Raw genomic sequence first — 25,696 nt, forward strand, 5'->3', positions numbered from 1 at the left:
GAGAAAGCTAAACCGCAGACCAAACTTTGATGTTCAATAAATTATTTATGCATGAAATTAATTTCTTGATTTTATTTTTCAATCAGATGAAAAATTACAAGAATATTCTGAATATGTATCATTTTTTGTCAATCATATTGGCTAAACTTTGTGCGAAACGATCTGAGCGTGTATCGACAACAAAAGCCCGGCGCGGCTGCTGATTTTGTTTATGTTTTCATTTTGCTTTACGGGCGCGTAATTCGATTCCCTTCGAAACATTCCGTAATTCCGCTTCCGGCCGGTGTGGGACCAGATTAAAAATGAACGAAGCATTCCGTGCGATCGATGCCAAAGGCACCCAGGACGATGCCGAGGACGACGACGGCCTGGTGGAGATGACGGATTTCTACGATCCGATCGCGGCTTTGCTGTCCAGCATTGGCGGGGAGGCCGAAAATCTCACCGAGGAGTTGAGGTAGGAAGAATGTTTGTCAATTTTTTACCGGACCACACAATACAACTATGGAATGAAATCGTTTCAGGAAATATGACATCAAGTACGAGCATCTGTCCGGGCTGTGCGATGAGGATCTCGTGGTTCTAGGGCTGAAGAACAAACGAATTCGAGAGGAAGTGCTGGCCGAAATCGCGGTTCTGCCGAATCAGATGGACCACTATGACCAGTAAGTAGATTGTAAAAGATAAGCTTTTTCTGTACATAGGTATTAGTCATTTATTAGTCCATTACGTGTTTGTGCATTATTTCTGCACAATGGTCTACTGCACGAATTTATGCTGGCCTACTTACTCGCATCCTTTAGAAGAAGAATAAAGATGTTAACAGTTCAAGGCTTGGGCAGTCTCTCCTGTGTGGTCAAATGACCACCAGTATTTATACTACCTTAGGTAAACATAATGAATCATACCTAGACATTCAGGTACTGTCATGAATAGTATTCCATGTAGGTAGATATCCTATGTACACAACCATTAGGTAGACACTCCACTCGCAAGATCATCATAGGAGATTTAAATGCTCAGGTAGGCCTGGAGGGGGAATTCAGACCGACGATTGGTAAGTTCAGCGCCCACCAGCAGACGAACGAAAACGGCCTACGGCTCATTGATTTCGTCGCCTCCAAAAATATGGCCATACGTAGCACCTTTTTCCAACACAGCCTCCCTTATCGTTACACCTGGAGATCACCACAGCAGACGGAATCTCAAATCGACCACGTTCTGATTGACGGACGGCACTTCTCCGACATTATCGACGTCAGGACCTATCGTGGCGCCAACATCGACTCCGACCACTATCTGGTGATGGTCAAACTGCGCCCAAAACTCTCCGTCATCAACAATGTACGGTACCGGCGACCGCCACGGTACAACCTAGAGCGACTGAAACAACCGGATGTCGCCTCAGCATATGCGCAGAATCTCGAGGCCGCGTTGTCAGACGAGGGCGAGCTCGATGAGGCCCCTCTAGAGAACTGTTGGAGTACAGTGAAAGCAGCCATCAACGACGCAGCCGAGAGCACCATCGGGTACGTGGACCGGAATTGACGGAAGTAATGGTTCGACGAAGAGTGCAGAACGGTTTTGGAGGAGAAGCACGCTGCGAGGGCGGTAATGCTGCAGCAAGGGAACCGACAGAACGTGGAACGTTACAAACAGAAGCGGAAGCAGCAGACCCGCCTCTTTCGGGAGAAAAAGCGCCGCCTGGAAGAAGCGGAGTGCGAAGAAATGGAACTGCTGTGCGTTCCCAAGAAACACAGAAGTTCTATCAGAAGCTCAACGCATCCCGCAACGGCTTCGTGCCGCGAGCCGAAATATGCAGTGCAGCGGAGGACGGAAATGAACCAACTCCCACGCTGAGAAAAGTTAAGGATGCCATTCACCAGCTCAAAACCAACAAAGCAGTTGGTAAGGATGGTATCGCAGCTGAACTCATCAAGATGGGACCAGGAAAGTTGGCAACCTGTCTGCATCGGCTGATAGTCAGGATCTGGGAAACCTAACAGCTACCGGAGGAGTGTAAGGAAGGAGTAATCAACCCCATTCACAAGAAAGGCGACCATTTGGAATGTGAGAATTTCAGGGCGATCACTATTTTGAATGCTGCCTATAAAGTGCTATCCCAGATCATCTTCCGTCGTCTGTCACCTAAAACAAATGAGTTTGTGGGAAGTTATCAAGCCGGCATCATCGACGGCCGGTCGACAACGGACCAGATCTTTACCGTACGGCAAATCCTCCAGAAATGCCGTAAATATCAGGTCCAAACGCATCACCTGTTCATCGACTTCAAAGTGGCATACGACAGTATCGACCGCGCAGAGCTATGGAGAATCATGGACGAAAACGGCTTTCCTGGGAAGCTGACTAGACTGATTAAAGCAACGATGGACGGTGTGCAAAACTACTAGGTAAGGGTTTCGGGTGAACTATCCAGTTCATTCGAATCTCGCCGGGGACTGCAACAAGGTGACGGACTCTCATGCCTACTCTTCAACATGGCTCTGGAATGCGACGCTCTGTGATGCGACGAGCCGGGCTCAACAGCCGGAGAACGATTTTCACAAAATCCGGTCAATTTGTGTGCTTTGCGGACGACATGGACATTATTGCCAGAACATTTGGAACGGTGGCAGAGCTGTACAGTGTACAGTGTACACCCGCCTGAAACGCGAAGCAGCAAAGGTCGGACTGGTGAATGTCTCGAAAACAAAGTACATTCTGGTAGGCGGAAATGCACCATGTACAAAACGCTAATAAGACCGGTGGTCCTCTACGGACACGAGACATGGACCATGCTCGAGGAGGACCTGCAAGCACTCGGAATTTTCGAGCAACGCGTGCTAAGGACGATCTTTGGCGGTGTGCAGGAGAACGGTGTGTGGCGGAGAAGGATGAACCACGAGCTCGCTGCACTTTACGGCGAACCCAGCATCCAGAAGGTGGCCAAAGCCGGAAGGATACGGTGGGCAGGGCATGTTGCAAGAATGCCGGACATCAACCCTGCAATGTCGGTTGGTATAAGAAGGCGTGGAGCGCAGAGAGCACGATGGACGGACCAGGTGGAGCGTGACCTGGAGAGCGGCAGCCACGAACCGTGTATTGTGGCGTACTAATGTTGATTATGTCTTGTCTTAAATGTGATGTTGAACAAATAAATGTATGTATGTATGTAATTTTATTTAAACAAATTCGACAATAAACGCAATTTTACAAAAAAAAATACTCTGTTTCATTCCGTGCAGAATTGCATTGAAAATTGTAGAAGCTCATCTTTGCCGAAAAGAATATGTTTCTATGTAGTTTAATTCTCGTTTATGACTCGCTAGTGCCATCTAGCGAGTAATTCTGAAAACAACTAGTTTACCATGGGATGTCCTGATCAAAGAGTTCCTTCGCATATTGGGGAACGCTAAGGAGAGGAGAGATGATGTCTACTGCGGTGCTACGCTCCATACAAATTCCCACAAATATTGTTACGTGGGGAGGGGGAGGAATTGGCCTAAAATTGGGAAATTTTGCATTACGTAAAATGCGAATGAACCAAAAATTACAAAGACGAAAAGGTTAGAATCTCAAGAAACAAAAATTCAAAATTCTTAAAGCGCTTCCTATTCTAGGTTTACCACTAGGCCGCCTAGTGGATAAATCTAGAATCGACTAGTTTTTTATGAAATGCTTTGATTTGTTGTACGTACAATACGTAGATAAATACATTATAAGATAAGAACATCATTCTACCATTTTACAGAGCCATGAAAACGATCAACATACAGGACTACGCCCGAGAGATTCTGAAAAACGCTCAATCGCATCTGGACAGCCTCGGAGCGTTGCTCACCCTGACTCAGCTAAGGCTCTCTGCGCAACACGTGGACAATGTGCAAATCGAAGACGATAAGTACGCTTCGGAAGCAGCGGTAAGTCTCTGCGAAAAGCTAGCGTTGAAAAGTAGCGAAATAGATCAGTTTATCAAAGAGCTTAAGAAGGGACGGTTCTCCAAGGATAAGGTTCTTTCGAAACAGAAGAATAGCACTAGGAGTGGTAGTTATCTTAACAAAGTTTTATTTATCTCACTGTTAGCCGGCTGTGCTTATATCGGTTTCCGACATTTCAAACATCTAATTAAGTAGAATGTTATTGATGGTCGTGTTCTTCGACATTAAATACAGTAAGTTCCATTATCAATGTCTACCGTCCATCGAGAATAGCTTGGTCTCTAAAGTTGATGACAGTGCCTTGAGGTACGTCCGTCTCATATTCGAGCACCACGATTGTATTCTTCCCTTGACGTAGAATGTGCCGTGGAACGTAGAGTGTTATTTGCGGTCCTGCCAGTGGCCAATACCGTCCCAAATTGAATCCATTGATGAAAACCACTCCCTTGCCCCATCCTCTCGGATCAAAGTAAGTATCGTAGATGTTGCTGCTGGAAATATCGAATTCTGCGTGGTATATTTTCACCGAGCTGGTAGTATCCTCCGAACCACTGAACTGGTCGATATATTTTTCCAACAATGAGTAATCTTCCAGTGGGAAGCCCGTCATGCTCCAGTTTAGGAGTTCATTCCCGTTTAGCGTAACTGCACCCAGAATGCCTTTTTTGTCGTTTGCAATTCCATAGTTGATTCGGCCTTGATTCTCCACCACTAGCTGCAGTTTGGATCCTGATCCAAGTCGAATCGGTAACGTGTAAGTGGCAGTTTCACGCGATAAAATTCCAGCGAATTTCTGAAAAAGAATAATGTTTATTTTAATTATCATATTGTCAAATAAAATGAATTCCAAATTCGATTAAGACACAAGATCCAATAACAACTTAAATGACAAGACATTCTACATTACAACTGGTAGGTATCACGTGGATGGACAATGAGTGCATAGAGAAGCGTAGCGTATGGCATCTTGGTTGTTTTAAATTGAACTCGCCAAACTCTTCGGAGAACCCACATTCATTTTTTAATAAGGAAGTTTCACTCACATTAGCCCTTTTGATATCGAATATGGCCAGTGCTTATACCAGGATCTAATCGCGCTGGTTCCTGAAAAGGCTTTCCTACTCCACTCACCAGGCGTTGAAATCACCCGCTATTACCACCGGCCTATGCCCTGCCAGCTCTACCATTATACAGTCCGGCATTTGCATGAACTGTTCTATCGACCGCCGAGGAGGTGCATAACAGCTACAGAAGAAGACCCTGTTCACATTGGCGACACGGAGCTCTCGTTTGGTGCTGACACCAATTTCTGATGTTTATCCGTCGGCCATTTTGCCATCATATCCGTGCGCAGCTCAATGACCGTTTTCTGCCGGTACGCGATATGGGTCTGCTATGATGACAGTATCCGCCACTATCAACTGTGTTAGGGGTACAAAGGGGTACACAAATTACGTCACGCTATCAGGGGGAGGGGGAGTTTTGCAGAGCGTGACCACCCATACAAAAAATATTGAGGTCCCATACAAAAAGTGTGACACAGGGGGAAGGGGGGGGGGTTTAAAAATGTCGATTTTTGCGTGACATAATTTGTGTACCATCCCTTACCTGCGCTGCGATTTTACCAGCCGAGCCTTATGAAGCTAGGGCACTGTTGACCTTCTATCAGGTGTTGTCGGAGTTCCCGGAACATATCAAACACAAACACTTAGGATTAATGTAGCCTTGTGCCTTGCGGCCTTCGCTCCACCTGGCTTACCTCTGGGCCTTTGAAGTCCCAAAGCCTTGAGTTTCGATTCGAAACATTTGAAGCAAGCCTCCAGCGGCTGGCAAATACTCAACGAGCATATCGACCAACGCAGCTTAAGCACCGACTCACATGGACGACTTAGCGGCCCGCACCGATAGTCGACCACCTGCGTCCCTAACGGACCTTTCCGCGGCTGAACGGTGGTGGTGGCCACTTCAACTTTCCACTGCTGCCGCAGTGCCGGGCCGAGTTCTTCCGCGTCCATTATCTTATCGAGGTTTTTACACTGGTGAGTCACTTCAGCGGTAAGAGCCCTCATCTCAACTCCGCGATACTCTTCTTGAACTCAAGGATCATTTATCCGGTACGTGTACGTCTGATACTGCGTACATCGGCTTCCAGATCCTTGAGCTAGATACCGCTCCTTATTGTTTTTAGGACCTCTGGCTGGTTGTTGGAATCTGCAGAGTCAATAGACAGTTGGCGCTTCTCTGTTTTCTTCGTGATTTCTTTTCCTTTCTGTTGTTGCTTGTGTGTAGTCCCACTCGAAAAACCGGCGGCTGCTGACTCGTCCCGTTCGAATGTTGTTGCTTGTGTTGGCTGTTGTTTTCCCTGTTGCTTTTGTTGCGAAGAAGTAGCTCAGCTGTGGTGTCATAATCGGTCAGGCTTTTTTGAGATACGTATCCAATTTGCACACGTAGCGTTTCAATTTCATCCCATCAAAATATATCCGTCTTTTCCTACCGGGATTTCCGTCTTGATGTCCATGTGTACTCCACGGACACCAGAAACATATTCAGACCGCTGTCTGCTGGAAAACGCTCACGTACGACGCGTTTAACTGTGCCGTAATTTCCCAATATGCACTGGAGACAATTCAGTATCTGGTACCTCCGGCGGAAGATCAAACACCCGAACGTATCGTGTGTGACCTTCCGCTACCGACATGTGCACCATCACTTTTTTACCGCCGGTGTAAAGAAACGCAAGCACACTGCTGTTGTTCTGCAGAACAAAGCTCATCGCACTTTCACACTCAAAACGAATGAACACAGCTTTCTCGTCAGAGATTTTGTGTGCCGTGTCCATCATTGACCGGTCACCTTTGAGGGTCTTGACAAACCGTGCCATATCCTCAATAAGTAGCTGTGCAGCGTTTCCGGACAATTGAAAAGCTAAAGTATTTCTAACTTCTATTTCGTTTCCCATTTCGACTGCTAGTTTTGTAGAAATTTTCAACCGCGCGTCCGAGTGACTGCTGTGTAGCGAAAATTACATCCAGCCTCAACAAACGGTAGCTGTCGATACTGATGTTAACCTTTAATTTCAGGATTAAAACTTTTCTGGCATTGTGTTTCTTCTCCTTCCCTAGACTGCCCTACTGCTTCGTGTTTACAGTCGCATTCGACGTCTCTGTCGGTCTGCCCGCGAATGCGAAGCCGCCATCTGCTTTCTTCTGCCTTATGAGAACTGCTGCAGTCGCCGTTGTCATTAGTTTACCATGGTGTTGCCTCACTGCTAGCATCGTCGTTGCCGACGCTTGTTGACAGCCCTCGCCCACCCCATCCATTACTTAACCCGGCGCGCTCACTTGGGGTTGCATAGACTGCCTAACCTTGCGCTACGTATACATACTGCTTCGTACAAAATAAGTTGAGTTGAAGTTGGATTTGCTTATTTTGATTCCCGTGAGAGGGAAGCCCGGGAAAAAAGGTCAACCGTGCTAGAGACCTGTACACTAGGCCTGTCCAGATTTCAAAAATGTTCTCTGATTCTCAAGTCCACCCCCATATTTTGATTGGCATCCTAAAAGAAGTAACTGGTCAAAATTTCAGCCAAATCCATTGAAATTAAGAAGTGCATCAAATCAATTTTGTGTTTTTCGACTATTTTTGAACTTCAAAAAATCATAACTACACTAAAACATGTCAAAACTTAATTCTTTCGGCAGAAATTGAAAGCTATACTTGTTTGCTACAACTTCTCCGAACAACGTGTGCGAATAAAGTTGAAGGAAACATGTGTAATTATCACATTTGTGATCAGAAAAACCTTAAAAAGTTGATTTTTTGATTGATTTTGTTCTGGAACACCCCAATATACTTAATAAGTTGGATTTTTCAAAACGGCATCATATTCTCCAATGTTTTTTGGTTATTTGCTTCTTTGACACCAATACTGTAGGAGTTGAGCAAAAATTACTAAAATTCGTGAAAGCCAAATGTGGCATAAAAACTAGCTTTTTGGAGGCAATCACGTTGTGGCGCGAAATTGTACTGAACGTAGTAGCTTTGCTTCCTTGTAGTTTGCCTTGGCTACCCCCTACCACGGGTGATAACAAACAAGCGTGATGACAGGTGTTGGCTATCATATCAGTGCTGACGCGATGCCACTTTTTGCGCGCCAAAGCGTGATTACACCAGAAAAGCTAGTTTTTAGGCCACATTTGGCTTTCACGAATTTTAGTAATTTTTGCTCAACTCCTACAGCATTGGTGTCAAAGAAGCAAATAACCAAAATACATTGGAGAATATGATGCCGTTTTGAAAAATCCAACTTATTAAGTATATTGGGGTGTTCCAGAACGAAATCAATCAAAAAATCAACTTTTTAAGGTTTTTCTGATCACAAATGTGAGAATTACACATGTTTCCTTCAACTTTAAGAATTAAGTTTTGACATGTTTTAGTGTAGTTATGATTTTTTGAAGTTCAAAAATAGTCGAAAAACACAAAATTGATTTGATGCACTTCTTTATTTCAATGGATTTGGCTGAAATTTTGACCAGTTACTTCTTTTAGGATGCCAATCAAAATATGAGGGTGGACTTGAGAATCAGAGAACATTTTTGAAAAGCTGGACAGGCACGGTCCTGCATTACATCGTCATGCGACAAACTACTGTGAGGGATGCCGCCCAGGTACTAACAGCTTTCGTTAACGATCGAGCATGTTTTGAAACCCTTCGACCATTCATCCGTTGGTACGGTTAACCTTGAATTCGGGTTTGTTGTTTGTTGGACGCCTAGAAGCTAGAACAAAATAAATTCAAATTAGTTGCCTCCGACGCCATGATGAAAAATAGCCGAAGACTACCGCTACCTCTATAACGGTTCGCGTTGATTTGATAGCTTGATCCTTAACCCCCATGTGTTCATAGAGGAAAAGGTTCGCGTCTGCGCTAATTTGATAGAAGCTTCGCTGGTCGACAGTTAAATTTGGAGGAGACAGTTTCGTCGGTTCGTCGGTATTCAGACTTTAAAACTTTCCTCATGAACTCTTCGTCAAACCAATCAAATCATTATGTTAATTTCTCACATTCACCTGTCGTTCAAAAGGATGATGAGGTGGTTTTGTCTGAGATTATCAAACTTTGCTCTACGTGGTTTATGAACTGCCTCCAGGGGGATTGACACTTCCTTGTCTAACCGAAAAAACCGCATTTATTCGTTCCTAACCGTCGCCAACCGCTGCTAACCGAGCAGCAGTTAGACGCGGTTAACGACGGTTAGCAACGGGTAACGGGTTGACATAACGGGTTGACATTGACGGGTTGACATAACGGGTTGACACTGGTCCATCAATTCCAGTTACTTCAATCGAGCAGTTATCCCAGTTGTAGTCAAGATTGTGTTTTTGTCTATTCATTATGTTTTTTTCGATATTGTGTTTGTATAAGTGCTATGAAGATTGTATTTGAATGTATTTGCTTGTTAAGTCACCGTTATATGCAGCCCTTGTTCATTGTTTTCCATTGCTGTGATAATGTCTAGTTTTTCGGATGCCACTCCTTCACACACGATTCCGAAGATTGTGTTAAATACTGTTTTAAAAAATGGGAAGCTAAATATTTGTCATGGGAATGTCCAAAGCTTGTGTGCACAACAGTTGAGCAAATTTGAAGAAGTGAAAGAACTGTTGATAATGTCCAAAATAACAGTAGCTTGTTTCACGGAGACTTGGTTGAACGAGGCGATACCTGATGGTACGATTAGGATACCCGGCTATAAAGTAATACGAAATGATCGTTTGTATAAAAGAGGAGGCGGTATTGCTGTTTATATCAAGGAACATGTTCGCAGCAAAACAGTGTACTGTAATTCTATCAGTGATGATTTCACGTTGAAAACTGAGTGCCTTGGAATAGAAATCAATATAGGTGCTATCATTGTTCTTGTGCTCACTGTTTACAATCCACCTGAAAGTGATTGTTCTTTGTTTTTTGAATCGGAGCTGTCGGGCATCATTTCGATGTATGAGCATATTGTGGTATTGGGTGATTTTAACACTGACTTTTTATTGCGAAACAACAAGTATGCAAGATTTCAATCTGCGCTAGAAACATATGGTTTGGAAGTGATTGGTAGTGAACCAACTCACTTCCATGATAGTGGATGCTCACTTTTGGATTTGTTGATAACTAATAAGCCTGATGAAGTAGTTGTATTCGATCAAGTTGCAATGCCAGTTCTTTCGAAACATGATCTTATTTTCTGCTCGTTGGATATCGAGGTAGGATCTCACTCTCCGCAAACAACATACCGTGATTATGTGAACTTTAATTCCATGTCTTTGCGCACCGCTATAGAATGTGTTTCTTGGGATCAGTTTTATGCTGAAAGAGATGTTGATCGACAGATGGACTTTTTTATTAGCAGCATTTCATCCATTCATGATGCGTGTATTCCTGTCCGAGTAGCAAAGCAACGTAAGCAGCATAACGAGTGGTTCAACGTCGACATAAGGCGTGCTATGTATGCTCGAGATATTGCTTACAAGGATTGGAAGTTTGCTCCATCAGAACGTAAAGCATTTCTGAAGACTGTCTACAATCGATTAAGGAATAAAGTCAACCTTTTAAGGACAAGGTATTTGGAGTAAATAGCTCAAAATTTGTAGAGCACCGTTTTTTAGAACCGTTGAACGGATTTGGATGAAAATGTATCATGGTAATTGTTTGGTGGTTGTCAACAGCGTGATGCATTTTAATCCAAATCCGTTCAACGGTTCTAAAAAACGGTGCTCTAGAAATTTTGAGCAATGTACTCCAAATACCTTGTCCTTAATCCGTCTTGCTAAGGTTCACCACGTTAACAATCTTTTCGGTTCCAGGCAAACAGTGCAAGACTTGGAAGAAAATCAAGCAACTGGGTGTGGGTAAATCAAGAAATAACGAAGAATGTCTTTTCGATCCAGATTCTATAAATGCTGTGTTTTCCAGTCATTTTTTGTCCTCACAAGATTCACGACCTACCTTCTCCCGACATGAAAACTCGGATTACGACGAAAATAGGCTCGAATTTAAACCCATTCTCAATTATGAAGTTGTGGATGCTGTTTACGAGGTCAAATCTAATGCGGCAGGTGTAGACGGTATATCGATGAAATTTTTGAAAATTATATTTCCCTTGGATTATGATCATGTTACCTGGATGTTCAACAACATCATGTCTACGGCAGTTTTTCCTTCCGCTTGGAAGAAAGCTAAAGTACTACCGCTAAGGAAGAAAAAACGCTTGAATTGTATCGAAAACTTACGTCCAATAAGCCTGCTCTGTGTTTTATCCAAAGTCTTTGAAAAACTTCTGAAACGGCAGGTGGTTGCTCATATCGAAAGGTTCAATCTTCTTTCGGATCAACAAGCGGGATTTCGGAAAGGCCAAAGTGTCAAAACAGCCTTGCTTAGAGTTTACGATGATATCGCAGTTGCCGTTGATAACAAAAATAAAGTTGTATTGCTGTTGTTGGATTTTTCGAAAGCGTTCGACACTATTTCCCATTCAAAACTGTGCAGCAAGTTGTACGATCGCTATTTCTTTAGTCGCACGGCAGTTAATTTGATTAGATCCTACTTGATAGGCAAAACACAGGTGGTCGTGTGTGACGATAAGGTATCGAAAAGTGCTGCTGTGATTTCTGGAGTTCCGCAGGGTTCTGTGCTTGGACCAGTCTTATTTACGTTATATATTGACGATCTTCCTAATGTGTTGAGGTATTGTAGAGCCCAGCTGTTTGCAGACGATGTCCAACTAGTTTGTATATGCCCGGGGAAATCTCCTGCTGAATTGTTGCATTTAGCAAATGAAGATTTAACTAGACTCCATCGTTGGGCAATGAGAAACAACCTACGTATCAACCACAGCAAAAGTAAAGCATTGCTGTTTGGTGGAACTAGGCACGAAATGACTAGTCTTCCAGCAGTAAACATCGATGGCAACCTGATTGAATTAACCTCAGATGGTAGTAATCTTGGCTTAGTTTTTCAAAATAATCTGAAATGGGACAAAGCTGTTTCCCAACAATGTGGAAAAATCTATTGCGGACTGAGGACCTTGAGAGCTGTGACGAAGGAAATGCCAGTGCATACAAAACTACAGTTGTTCAAATCATTGCTGTTGCCCTACTTTATGTTCGCCGATATAGTTTACATGAATATGAATACGACCTTGTCTTCTAAACTTGAAGTTGCTTTGAACGATTGCGTTAGGTACGTTTACAACATTAATCGATGGACATCTGTTCGTCATCTACAGAAAACACTATTGGGCTGTCCCTTTCGCAATTTTCATGGATTACGAGCTTGTCTTTTTTTGCACAAATTGTTAAATCGAAGAGCACCAAACTATCTGTTTGCTAAGCTTACATCACTTCAAGGAAGACGAACAATGAGCTTATCTGTCCCTATGCACAACACTGCGCTATACGGTGAATCATTTTTTGTGAAGGGTGTGTTTTTTTGGAACTCCTTATTATCCGTTGCAAGAAAATAGAGAGCGAAAATGGTGCAAAATCGCTAATAGACCTCCGCTCGTACGTTTAATCGTTCTGGAGTCTTTTACGATAAGTGCGCGAATGGGCCAAAGAATACTGCGCCGAAAACACCAACACGATTTACCGTACTGGCGGAGGTATACGAGCACTTGCGCTCAAAAATTTTCGCGCAACGCATAATACCACCTGATTTAAAACGTATTTGCTCGGAAGCAATGTTCAAGAAAGGCTGCACTACATTTTTCAACCAATTGTAAATTTAAAAAATGCAATGTATGATTGTCACGTGTTGTAAGAAACTGTTTTGTAAATGTTTTAAGTGTGTAATTTTAACCGCTTTGGCAAAGAAAAGACAGTAGTCTTAAGTCATGTGTTTCTAATAAATAAATAAATAAATAAATAAATAAATAAATGCGAATATTTCCGATTAGCAAAGGAAATGTCATTCCCCTTGATTGCCTCGAATGAAATTCTATTCAGCATGCCCTCGTCTGGCGTTGTCGCCTCGAGATCATGTGCGGTCTAAACGACATTTTGGCTCGACCATCCAAAGCCATTTTTTTCGTGGTAGGTAAAATTAGGTGAACAGTATTGCTGTCAAGATTATGGCCCAGTACACACGAAAAGCAAAATAAGCTGCTGTAAGGCACGTTGTTTACCACCGCGGTCCTGTAGAGAATGTGTTGGCATCGCGTGCTGCAGACGATACGTTACCTATTGTGTCTATGCCTATTTAACGACACGCGATCAAAAAAGACGTCTAGGACGCTTCTAAAATGAGTTATTAGCAAATCATCCTAAAAAATGCTCTAAAAATAAAGGTCCCTAGTTTACTTACGTTATCGACATGGACGTATGCTCGATCGTGCAGCATATCGACCCTGAGTGTCATTGGATCACTGTGCAGATACCCAGGTATTTGAGTTTCATACAGAATCAATCCAGAGTGTTGATTGAGTGCCTCAAATCCTAACGGTCGCTGAGAGGACAACGAATACTTTGCCAGTGTTTGACGTGCTTGCTCTGAAAGAAGCGTACCTAGGCGATTCATCTGGACCGGTGGAAGACTCATTTTTGGTAGCCTACCGGGCACAGGTACCCCGGGGTCTGGAAGGAACTGTCAAAGATGTATGGTTTTGAAAAATCGAATAAACTGTGAAGTTTTGCAAAATACCTCCAAGACGGCATCCCTAATAGCAAAATACTTAGACGTAGGATCGCCTGCTTCATCCAAGGGCGCATCATAGTCGTAGGACGTGATATCGGTATTGAACCGCCCAGGTCCTCCATCGTTGGCCCCTGACGTGAACGCAAAGTTTGTTCCACCGTGGAACATGTAGAAGTTGACGTTAGCTCCTTGTTGAAGCATTTTGCGCAACTGAGATACCACGGGTCCGGTGGCAACCCGAGCCAGCGGTTCCATCCAATGCGTAAGCCATCCTGGATAAAATTCAGCGTTCACCAACGGTCCTTTCGGTTGATACTTGCGTAGCTTCTGCCAGTAATTGTCGGGATTTCCAACTGTGAAATTGAAAATGGTATTGTAATTTCAAGGATACGACTAGGATTTTTTCTAAGTGGATGATTATCTATTGTTCCGATATCCCCATTTTAAAATGTCGATGTAAGATGATTATATTGACATAAGCAACCGGTAGATCAGAGCCCATCCATGAACTATGCAGATTCTAGCATGCGCGAAGCAGCTACCAACCGCCCCGGCCCCGGCCCCGGCTCCAACGTCGAGCACGCTTGTTATACATTAAAGCGGTCTTCTCACTTTACCGGGCCGGGACCGTGCCGGGCCCCGGTCATCGATTTCTTTCTAACGATATCTATGGCGTGCTTCTCATTTGCCCGGTCGGGGCCCGACCGAGCCCCGGCACGGTGTGATGTGAAACACGCCATAGTAATCGCATGTAAGAAATCGATGACCGGGGCCCGGCACGGTCCCGGCCCGGTGTAATGGGAATAGCCCCACGAATAGCGCGCACGACTCCGGGGTGAGAGAGAAGCACTAACGTCGTGCGCGCTGGCGTCAAGCATAATTGGAAATGAGGAGAGGCTAGCTACGAATAAAGCTACGCGCATGGAGTCTAGGGGCCCTGAGGGCTCGATAAGAGGAATGAGGGAAAGTGGGTCTGGTCAAAGTCTACGGTCATTTTAAACTTTCGATAAAAGTCTACGGGCTTCGGTGACACTAGTTTACAGCATTTTTGAACTCGGTAAACTGATGATCGTTTTTGGTGTAGAATTATGCCCTGAGTTCGAAAACGTGAAGGAAAAAAATTACAGTAGAGCGGAAATTTTTTCGACTTTCCATACAAGGTTGATGATTTGAAATCGATTTTTGTTCTATTTTTAAGCAAAGTCGCTCACTTCATACATCCCATTCTCCGTAACCAATGCTCCGATTGAGCTGAATTTTTTACTGTAACTCGCCCACATATGATATGTCAAATAAACGGCGAGAAAGACTTTTTAAATTGTTTTTTCTTATAGAAAAAAATATATTTCTACATATATTTTTGAAAATTTTGCTAAAATTTAAGGAGATCGTCCCCAAATTTCGCCAATATCTTGAATTTCATCAATCTGACGCAAAACCTGGATTCAGATGATCAAATGGTATTATATTCAGCTTTGAATTTATGGAAAAAGATTTAAAATTGGTTCAGCAAAACGCAAGATATTTGAATTTCATTAAATTCCATATTTTAAAAAGTTGTAAGACTCGATATTGAGCTAAAATTCAAAAACTGTTCTACTTAAAATTTTTTGAAGCTCGGTTTCGAAATCAGCGCTAAATTATGCTTCAAAAATTTTGGTCGTTGACAGAAGTTCACGACTTTCGTTTTATTTTGTAAACTAGTGTGATCACAGTGAGAGGCCTGCTAACGCTCAGCAATAGCGATCTCCGCAAAATAGATTGTACAGCTTGTACAGCAGAATGTTGATATGCGGTCGACAGAAGCAGTTTGCTACAAAGAGCGATAATAGCCTAGACGGTGATGAGCGTTGCCACCGATGACGGTGCCTTTGGAACAATGTTGACAAATTCGTACAAATTTCCGTTCTAAACAACCTGGGTCCTCCAGGCACACGTAATACTTATGACACACATGTGATACAAGAATCACTGTACAATTGCGCTTGAAATGAGTGCCATACTTTCAGCTCAAGTCAGTCTTGTTGAAATTTTCTTGACACTGCGTGCCGTTGTACAGGAATCACACTCGTATCACATGTCTGTCTGGGGTATAACTCTCCTTTCTACTCACTCTTCTTCAGTGATTCCGAGCGGGGGAAACGCACTGCCTACTTAAACAGCATTCGTCGTGGCTAAGCTATCTTCTGCGTTATGACCCTTCCGTCTCCGATCTCACTACCAACTCCTAGCCTTCTCCATCCTACTGGCTACAGGTCGCCACTGCATTGGTCTTTACATTGCAATACAATCAAGCCTGTCAATGAAAATAAATCACGTTTGAAAACTAATCCCCACAACCTCGCTCACTTATCAGACTCTTGAACTCGGTGGCACAAAAGAGGCTTCTTGAGTCTGCCTCCCAAGCTGTTTTTGGTGGTGTAGCACAGTGCACTGAGATTCACCTCTGGTCCTCGATAGATATGTTCTCGAAAGCAGCAATAGCCGAGCAAAATGAAGAACTCAGGTCACACTGCAGGACGAAGCTGATGAGCTTGCCAACGCACCGGTATACCGGCGATAATGGTATAATGGCGAGGACTCGCTGCACGATATCTCACTGTGAGAACGAATTGGAAAATGCAACCGCCGAGTTCAAACATTCCTGTCTCTCAGCTTGTTGAATACTTTTAACTGAGGAAATCATCGCTTCTACAAACGTAAGTGTATACGAGCTCTCCATTGAAGTGCACTTTTATCTACGCACGGAGACTCACTCTGAAAGCCAGAACTGGAATTTGTACTGGTGATCCCCTGGCTGATTGCCCGTGGTTGCTATTCCATGGCTGCATGAAACTGACAGGTTTACATGGGATAGAGGTACTGGTGGTCTTCTATGTTTAAGGACTGTTTGCAGATCAGAAGAAATTTCTCGGCCTATCTTGATGCATGGGAAATTCCTTGCCTGAATCGCGCAAGAAACCGTCTTTTCTCCGATTGCAGAACGCAATTGCAAAGAAATGACAATTCAAATGGCAGTCACTGTAGAAAGTTTCTGCCAGGAATCGGTCAAGAAATTTCTTGAGCGATTCCATTGAAACACGAAACTAAGCTTTAGTTTAGGCGATGTAACGCAAGAATGCTTGCCAAAATGGAGACGGGTGAGCAAATGCTGAGGCAATCGCTCGACTACTGCAGATTGGATATACAGTAGACGTTCGGTCGGTGCAAACGGTTTAACTGCAATGCTTTTTAACTGCAAGTCCGGTAAGTGCAACAAATTTGCAGTTATCGCACCGCCAAACGTCAAAATGGTGCGCCATGTTAGCCCTAATGAACAGTCGAATGAATTTTTCGTTCATTTTACGTCAATTGACGGCTTGTTGACACTGTCAGGCGTTGCAGTTATCGAATTTTCGTTCGCTAAGTGAAACGTAAACATGTTGCAGTTATCGAACGTCTACTGTAGGGCACTGCACTGTTTTGAATTTGTATGGGATTTTGACGTTTCTTGGCCTTGTTGTTTACAAAATTTCTGTAAGAGTGAAAGAGAAGGAGATAATTTCATGCAGTGCCCTATAGGGCAGTGCATGAAAGTATCTCCTTCTCTTTCACTCTTACAGAAATTTTGTAAACAACAAGGCCACGAAACGTCAAAATCCCATACAAAATCAAAACAGTGCAGTGCCCTATAGCACTGCGTGGTGTTCATGGGCACCTCATGGCTGTCTTTGCGATTTCTTTGTAGCGGTTACAAAAAACTTGTCACTTACCAGCTCCAAAATCTAGTGTTGCCAGTACGCCTGGAATCCTTCCACATGCCAGCTGATCGGGCCCGTCATTGGTAAAAAGCACTGCTTCATTCCGAATGTAACTTTCTATAATAAAAAATAAATACATTATAAGCTGCTGATACCTAAATATTTATTATACTACATGCCTGTTAAATTCTTTAGAAAAGACAAATATCGCCCATCGCATGCGGAGAACGATCCATACTCATTTTCAATGGACACCATTATAACCGGTCCTCCACGCTGGTATAAATGATTTTGAATCCGTGGCATCAGAACGCTGTACCATTTTTCAACCTCTCGCAGATAATCTGGAATGTTGATCAAGTTAACAAAATATGCTGTTGAGATTCAATGAGGAGCATCACCTAAATCATAAGTGCGTAGTTTGATATTTGGGTACTTGGTGTGAAGCCAATATGGGAAGCCTCCCATGTCTCGTTCAGCGCAAATGTACGGTCCAGGCCTTAGAATAACGTACAAATCTTCTTCCTGAGCTATTTGTATGAACTGCTCCAAATTTGCAATACCGTCCCAAGTGTACTGTCCTTCCGTTGGCTCATGGGTTGACCATTCAATGTACGTCTCCACTACATTTAGTCCAGCGGCCCGAATAGATCGGAGAATTTGACGCCAAGATCCCGGCAGAGCGCGGAAGTAATGAAAAGCGCCAGAAACGAATCTAAATGGCTTTCCATCCATTAGGAATGTATCACGTTCATAATCGATCTTGAATGATCTCTGAAATTGGAAGTAGGGTCATCTCGCTGTTGAAAATGACTAATTTTAGAATGTAAATTACCTCAGCGTAAGTAGCAGCTACTAAAGCTACTAATATTAGAATGCAGATTTGCTTCATGCCGAGTCCTGGAATACAATGCTAAAGTTTAAAATAATTCGACATGATGAAAAGATTATACTCATAGATCAGCGTTTCCATGAAGATTAGAATTACTATAATTTCAGTTGATTACATTTATGAATATATAATGACGATAAAAAATATAATGTATCTAATACAGTAATTTCCAGTATTTGTAGTCGACATGTTCAGTTGCAAATCGGTAAGTCGTTAAGGAGAGCGTCCAACATAACTCTGGTCCTCACAAGTTCCTACCTCATGCTACCATGGGTCAAGCGATGACAAAGACGCTAGCAAAGAGTTGTGTGCTTAGCTGGTAGTTTTGTCCTAAACAGAACTGGCACGATGGCCCTCCGGCGAGACAGGAGTGTTGGCGTAGGCCCAAAGCCACCCGCTAAAATCCCCATTGCGAATAACATAAGAGAAAATACGACTCGATACAATCGGCAAAGACCCACGCGACGAAAAAAGGACTATACAGTTGGAAACTTGGAACAAGGAATTGCAAATTCACTTGGTTTCGCAGAATGTGACAGGATATTCTACGACGAATTACATCCCCGCAACTTCGACATCGTGGCGTTGCAGGAATTTTGTTGGACTTGGCAGAAAGTGTAGAAAAGCGGGCATCGAGCGGCTATCTTCTACCAAAGCTGTGACACCACCAATGAATTGGGAACAGGATTTATAGTATTGGGCAAGATGCGACAACGTGTGATCGGATGGCAAATCGACCACGTTCCAATCGACAGTAAATTCTTCTCGGAACCAATGTCCACACATACCGCAGTGCGAATATAGATTCGGATCACTACGTAGTCGCTGTATGCATGCGCCCAAAATCTTTGACGGTTATTACCACGCGTCGAAGTTATATGCCGCGGCTCAATATCGAGCAGCTGGGTAACGTAGAAGTGGTTCAAAATCAAGCTCTAGACTACGCGCCGCAGTTAATAGCGGCCCTACCAACGGAAGTGCAGCTAGGCGCAGCACTTGAAGATGGATGGAGTGACATCCGATCCACCATAGATAGTACCTGCAGCACTAGGCTTCGCGACTCCGAATCACAGAAACGACTGGTACGACGGCGAATGTGAACAGTTGAAAAACGAGAAGAATGCAGCATGGGTGAGAATGTTACAACACCGTACAAGGGCGAATGAGGCACGTTATAGACAGGCGCGAAACAGACAGCACTCAGTCTTCCGAAGGAAAAAGCGCCAGCAAGAAGAACGAGATCACGAAGCGATGCAAGAGCTGTACCGCGCTAAGGACACACGGCCATAAGCCGACATGTGTCGAGACAATCTCGGGAATCTTTGTGAGGTGGTCGAGAGGTGGCGGCAGCATTACGATGAGCACCTCAATGGGGACGTTGCAAGCACCGAATGTGGCGTGATAACAGATCTAGGAGTACGTGCGCATGACAAAAGATTTCCAGCCCCTAAACCCCCAAGAGATTGAGGAGGAGATTTGCCGGTTAAAAAACAACAAAACCGCTGGAGCAGCTTATCTACCAAGCGAGCTTCTGAAATACGATGGAGAAGCATTGGTGAGAACACTACACTGGGTCATTACTAAGATTTGGGAGGAGGAAGTATTAACGGAGGAATGGATGGAAGGTATCGTGTGTCCCATCTACAAAAAGGGCGACAAGTTGGATTGCGGAAATTATAGCGCGATTACACTACTGAGCGCTGCCTACAAAAAAAAAAAAACTCTCGATTCTTATGCCATCGTCTATCGCCGATTGCAAGAGAGTTCGTGGGGCAATATCAAGCCGGATTCATGGGTGATCGCGCTACAATGGATCAGATGTTCGTCATCCGCCAGGTGTTGCAGAAATGCCGCGAATACAACGTTCCCACGCATCACTTGTTCATCCATTTTAAATCGATGTATGTACAATCGCTCGAGACCAACTATGGCAGATTATGCACGAATACGGATTCCCGGATAAACTGATACGATTGATCAAGGCGACGATGGATCGAGTGATGTGCGTAGTTCTAGTATCAGGGACACTCTCGAGTCCCTTCGAATCTCGCAGAGAGTGACGGCAAGGCGATTGTCTTTCGTGCTTGCTGTCAACATTAAAGGAGAACGAGGATTAACACGAGTGGAACGATTTTCACGAAGTCCGTTCAGCTGCTTGGTTTCGCTGATGATATTGAAAAGAAGAGAGAGAGATTGATATCATAGCCCGAAATTTTTAGACGATAGCGGAAACGTACCTCCGACTAAAGAATGAAATCAAGCGAATCGGATTAGTCATTAGTTAGCCGAAGACAAAGTACATGATGGCAAAGTGCTCCAGGGAGGAATCACTGCGCCTGCCACCTCAAATTTCTATCGACGGTGATGAAATCGAGGCGGTTGAAAAATTCGTGTACTCGGGCTCACTACTGTCACCGCCGACAACGACACCAGCAGAGAAATTCAAAGACGTGGCAGGAAATAGGGTCCTAAATTTAAAAACAAAATCTCGCTTATATTGAACAATACGATCAAGCATGGTATTCTAATCGGAATTGTACTTTACTCGAACTTGAAAAACAAAGGAATAATGAGAAAATTCGAAATAAGTAAAATCAATAACAAATTTTGAAAACGACGTATAATCAATGGTGTAGCATTGATTATACGTCGTTTTCAAAATTTGTTACTGAAATGGTAAATAGTTCTACTTTGTCATTTGAGGTCAACCTTGTGTGACTGAGCTCGACATTTTTCGCACTGGGATTTCAAAAATGTTCCTACACTGAAAGGAGCCTTGCAGTAATGACAAGCATGAAAATGTTTTTAAATTTACCATGGCAAAACATGATCATCGACCCACCAACGCTTCTTGTGTGCGTTTTGTTTCTTCTCACATTAACCGGTTCGATAGCTGAGTGGTAGCGTGCGAGCCTGGTGATGTCAAGGTTCTTGGTTCGAATCCGGTTGCCAACAGAAACTTTTTTTAATTGAAAATCGAGTCCATGGTAAAATTGAAAACATAATTCTGTTGAATTAAAACGAAACTCAGTCTGCACAAATTTAGTGGCGTTGTGCATTTAAATTGACCCTCAGAATAGTAATTTTCACCGCAAGCCGCCGTTCAGTGTATCTGACATACACGGTGAAAAAAAATCACTCAAAGTATGTGTTATAATCTAGAGAAGAGACAAAAGGCTAAAAAAAATAAAAATTATATATTTTCAACTATGGTTAATAAAAACGTCAAAAAATGAGTAAATATGTACTCTTGAACCATATATTGTGGTTTAAAACAAGAATTCCGATAGGACTTTAGGAGCCTATTGAGCTTACTTAGGATTCCACAGAACTCTACGATCGAATAAAGTTCGCCGTCACACGAAGTTAACTATCTACAAAACGCTGATTAGACTGGTAGTATTCTATGAGCACTAGGCCGTCCCTTATTTTGCAAAAATTGAAATGTTATAAGTTCGTTGTTAGAAAATGGTCATTTAAGCTAAGAAATGATCGTGTCAATATTTGAAGTCCGTATCTCAAGGCTAACTGGTCCCTCAAGGGGCCTAAAGTTGTCAAAAATGGTATGGGACTAAAAAACATGACTTCTTTTCGACGAAAAAAATTTGCTATTCTACTAAAACGACTGATTTTAGGACCCTAAAGGACCAAAAATGTGTTTAGAATTACGATAGAGAGTACCGTCAAACGGGGTTACTTGCAACAGCGATGTAACTTGCAACACGATGACATACACTAAATGTGAAGTATTTTCTAATAATAATGAAAACTAGTATGCCCTTCTATTTCGGTTATAGAGCTTATGTATACCAAAGATCGATTTAGTGGAAAAATTAGTTTTGTTTCTTTGTTTATTGTTTAGCTACACTGTTAAAACGGTTTGCTCATTTTATGCCATAAAAACAAATATGGAAATCGTGTTTCACCTCTCCCCTATGGTAAGTGCGATAAGTCTGATGACCTTGGTTGCAGTTAGGGTACCTAATAGTAAGCTTAGCCAAACGATAAAAGTTTAATAAACTTATCGACTAAGTAATGTAAAAAATCATTATTATATTCGTCAACCACTATGGGGTAACTTGCAACAGTTAAATTTGACAAAACCCTCTATTATTTGTCTTCATTTCACGATATTTTTGACAGAAATAACCGAAACGGATCATTTCTTGATTACGTAACGAGTTCATTTTCAAATGACAACTCATTTTTTTACATTTTTTTGAATGTGATTTTCAAACATTGTTAGGAAATACTATATTATGGAGTTTTATTCATGTTACATCTTGTTGAAAGTTTAATTTAGTTTATGGGCACTTAAAACAATCACCAACATCAATTCTAAACCTAGATGGACTGAATTATTTCAGCTGAGTACCCAAATTAATGACTTTGATATTTACAAAGTTCAATAGATGTGTTTCAATCATGTTATTTTAGCTGCAATTGTCAAACACCACTTCAAACTGAAAACTACTTAAAGATGACTCACTCTACCTTTTCAAGAAATGACAATTATCATTGTTGACATTTTGTTACGAGTACTATGTCACGAAATGCATATATATTTTATATTTGAGGGGCTTGAGACCTGTTGTTAAACGATATATTTTCACTTGCAATAGCTATCAACCCTTTCATGAAAAATTATATATTAATTGGTTAGTGTACATCTTAACAATGCATTCTTCATGCATTACACCAAAAATTTACAATACGACTTAGCACTAGAATGTTCGTGCTGTTTAATGATAGCTAACTTAACGTCATGTCCTGTGTTGCAAGTTACCCCACAGATGGGGGAACTTGCAACAAGCATGTATTTCGCACCACCTGATTAGATGACAACATATTTTGATAAATCAATTGCTGCATAGTATTCTACTCTGGGTAATTAGCGTACACGATGCTTTACAGGATGGTTCAAATATTTAGATTTTCAATGATACTGCTTCAAAGACGAAAAGTGTTGCATTACCCCATCTGACGGTAATTGACAAAAAAACATCCGAAAAATTAGCTTTTATGATATTTTTTTAGATCCCGAATGAAACCTAACCTATTTTGGTCAATAACTTTTAAACGAATGGAAATTATGAGCACATTTTTGGCCCTTCAGGGTCCGAAACTTACCAGCTCTAGTAGAATAGCATATTTTTGTGTCGAAAAAAAAATCATATTTTTTTAGTCCCATACAATTTTTGGCAACTTTAGGCCCCTTGAGGGACCAGTTAGCTTTGAGATACGTACTTCAAATTTTGACACGATCATTTCTTACCAGAAATCGATCATTTTCCAACAACGAACTTATATAATTTCCAATTTTTGCAAAATAAGGGACGGCCTAATGGGCACGAAGCATAGACTCTACGTGCAGAGGACCACCGAAGTGTTCGAACGGAAGGTGGAGTGCAGATGAAAGACGGAAATTGGACAAGATGAATGAACCACGAACTGCATCAGCAGCAGAGAGAATCAACCATCGTCCACACCGCGAAAATTAGGAGGCTACGGTGGACGGGTCACGTCATCAGGATGTCGAATACCAACCCGACTAAAATTGTTCTCGAGAGTCATCTGACCGGTACAAGAAGACGTGGTGCGTAGCGAGCAAGGTGGGTCGACCAAGTGGAGGACGATCTGCGGACCCTTCGCGGACCTGGAGATACACAACAATGGACCGAGTAGAATGGAGACGACTGGTATGTACAGCAGAGGAAACTCAGGTCTTTGTCTGACCGGTAAGGTAAGTAAGGAATTGACAGTCGAGTCATGGAAGGCATTCGTGTAAAAGGGACACAACAAGAATTGGTCTCAAAATCAACACCAGCAAACAAAGTACATGATCGCTGATAGACAGTGTGGGATCAATAGTGATGTTAGTTGCGAAGTGGTGAAAGGTGGTGAAAGATTTGAAATAGTGGAATTGATGTATTTTAGAGTTTTAGTGACGTGCGATAATAATGTTAGGAGTCATCCATAAAGTATGTCACGCTTAGAGGGAGTAGGGGGATGTTCTCAAATATGTGACAAGCAATGTATTAGGTATAGGAAAAACCCGTACTCGTACCCCCATTGGAGGGGCGGTTAAAAATACCAATTTTTCGCTCAAAATGACTGTTTGTGGTTGAATAAGATCTAAAAGCACAAAACATCCGGTAAGACTAGAAGTGATTGGCCCAGGACCGAGTCCAGTGGAGAAGGATGCTATATTCGATGTAGATTGAACAGAGCGAATTGTAGCCAGCCTAGTATCCGAGTAAGTAGAGTTTAGTTACTTCGCGTATTTTCTGCTATCCACAGAACCACTTCTATTGAAACTTTTAATGAACTTAACATTTAGAATTAATTTCCACGATTGCCATATAGGTACTGCATGCTCAAAAGGTTGATGTAATTGAACGACATCTACCGTTTTCTAAGTAATCTTCCCATACCTAGACCACTAATACTACTGTTCTTTCGTTGCAACTGTGTGCAACTAATATGTTGAAATTTATTTTCGGTACATGCATAAATTCAACTTTTAAACATTATCTTAAAACTCTTTCACTTTGATTCACTATAGTCACTGTCTTATTGTTGATTAACTTCACATAGATACACAACATAGGCATAGTTAAATCATTCCAAACGAACTATAACGGCAATTTGCCCACCACTGGCACTAGACATGCTGCATTCAAAACAGAACACCAACAACTCTCAACGGAGTTCATCAACTATAAATAGCTATAAAAAAAAAACACTGCAATTGTTCAAACATACATGTTCGTTGCTTTACCATAGAATACTTAAAATTAAACAGTACCTTTGCGTCTAGAACTCGTTAGCATCTTTACCGGTCAACTACTGGGGCACGACTGTTTGATAGACAATTATGCTCGACCAGGCAAAGCCGTTTAAAGTAAACTATAAGCGGGTACTAAACAAAAGCACTTTGCGTTGTCTATAGGGGGCACGCAAAGATAAACGAGCTGCGGGAGGCTTGGCTAACTGCGAACTGCGAGTGGAAATAAAATAAAAATAAAAAAAAACTGAATTAAAGTTTTCTTATCTGAATGGCTTACAGCGCTCGATGACTGAATGGATGCGCCCATAGTTCCTGTAGGAGTGAACCGAGAAAAACAAAACCTGTTTAAGAGTGGATGATTGATGCTGGATTTATTGTATAGTTCCATTAGGTGATTTGCAAACCTGTTCATTTGATAAGAGATGATGTTTAAACTTTTGATTGATCACAGAGCAATGGCGGACATGGAGATTTTTCGAAGAAAGTGATTAATTAGTTGATAACTTTATCTTTTTGCCACTTGAGCCAAAAAAAATACAAATTGATGTATAAAATTTCCCCCTGCCTATGATGTAGCGCGCTTGTTTCGAATGGCAAACACGTGCTGTATGTAACAACCGAGCGTAAACGGGGGAAGATGTCCTCATC

The 25,696-nt window shown here is 42.4% G+C and overlaps 2 protein-coding genes and 1 long non-coding RNA gene across 5 annotated transcripts; 1 reads left to right on the forward strand and 2 right to left on the reverse strand.

Moving 5' to 3' along the window:
- Positions 1-147: 147 nt before the first annotated feature.
- LOC109427357 (uncharacterized) lies at positions 148-4,199 on the forward strand. Its single transcript, XM_029877853.2, has 3 exons — positions 148-457; positions 525-665; positions 3,752-4,199. Exons 1-3 carry the CDS (start codon positions 303-305, stop codon positions 4,131-4,133), a joined length of 678 nt encoding a protein of 225 aa, XP_029733713.1. The 5' UTR covers positions 148-302; the 3' UTR covers positions 4,134-4,199.
- LOC109427354 (beta-galactosidase) lies at positions 4,046-25,244 on the reverse strand. Of its 3 annotated transcripts, none has more exons than XM_062845803.1 (8): positions 25,067-25,244; positions 18,202-18,266; positions 17,768-18,140; positions 17,542-17,710; positions 17,379-17,479; positions 13,633-13,979; positions 13,297-13,575; positions 4,046-4,731 (listed from the first exon to the last, which is right to left on the reverse strand). In XM_062845803.1, exons 1-8 carry the CDS (start codon positions 25,089-25,091, stop codon positions 4,192-4,194), a joined length of 1,899 nt encoding a protein of 632 aa, XP_062701787.1. In that variant the 5' UTR covers positions 25,092-25,244; the 3' UTR covers positions 4,046-4,191. The 3 variants fall into 3 exon arrangements, with proteins under 3 accessions (XP_062701787.1, XP_029733712.2, XP_062701788.1); XM_029877852.2 differs by having other exon boundaries at positions 17,379-17,483; positions 17,546-17,710; positions 25,067-25,241; XM_062845804.1 differs by lacking the exon at positions 25,067-25,244 and adding an exon at positions 23,806-23,893 and having other exon boundaries at positions 17,379-17,483; positions 17,546-17,710.
- Positions 15,248-16,807, reverse strand: LOC134285275 (uncharacterized). Its single transcript, XR_009996260.1, has 2 exons — positions 15,985-16,807; positions 15,248-15,922 (listed from the first exon to the last, which is right to left on the reverse strand). It is a non-coding gene; the product is annotated as an uncharacterized LOC134285275 (long non-coding RNA).
- Positions 25,245-25,696: the final 452 nt, after the last annotated feature.

The sequence above is a fragment of the Aedes albopictus genome, chromosome 1, assembly GCF_035046485.1.
Source record: "Aedes albopictus strain Foshan chromosome 1, AalbF5, whole genome shotgun sequence".
Classification (NCBI taxonomy): Eukaryota; Metazoa; Arthropoda; class Insecta; order Diptera; family Culicidae; genus Aedes; species Aedes albopictus.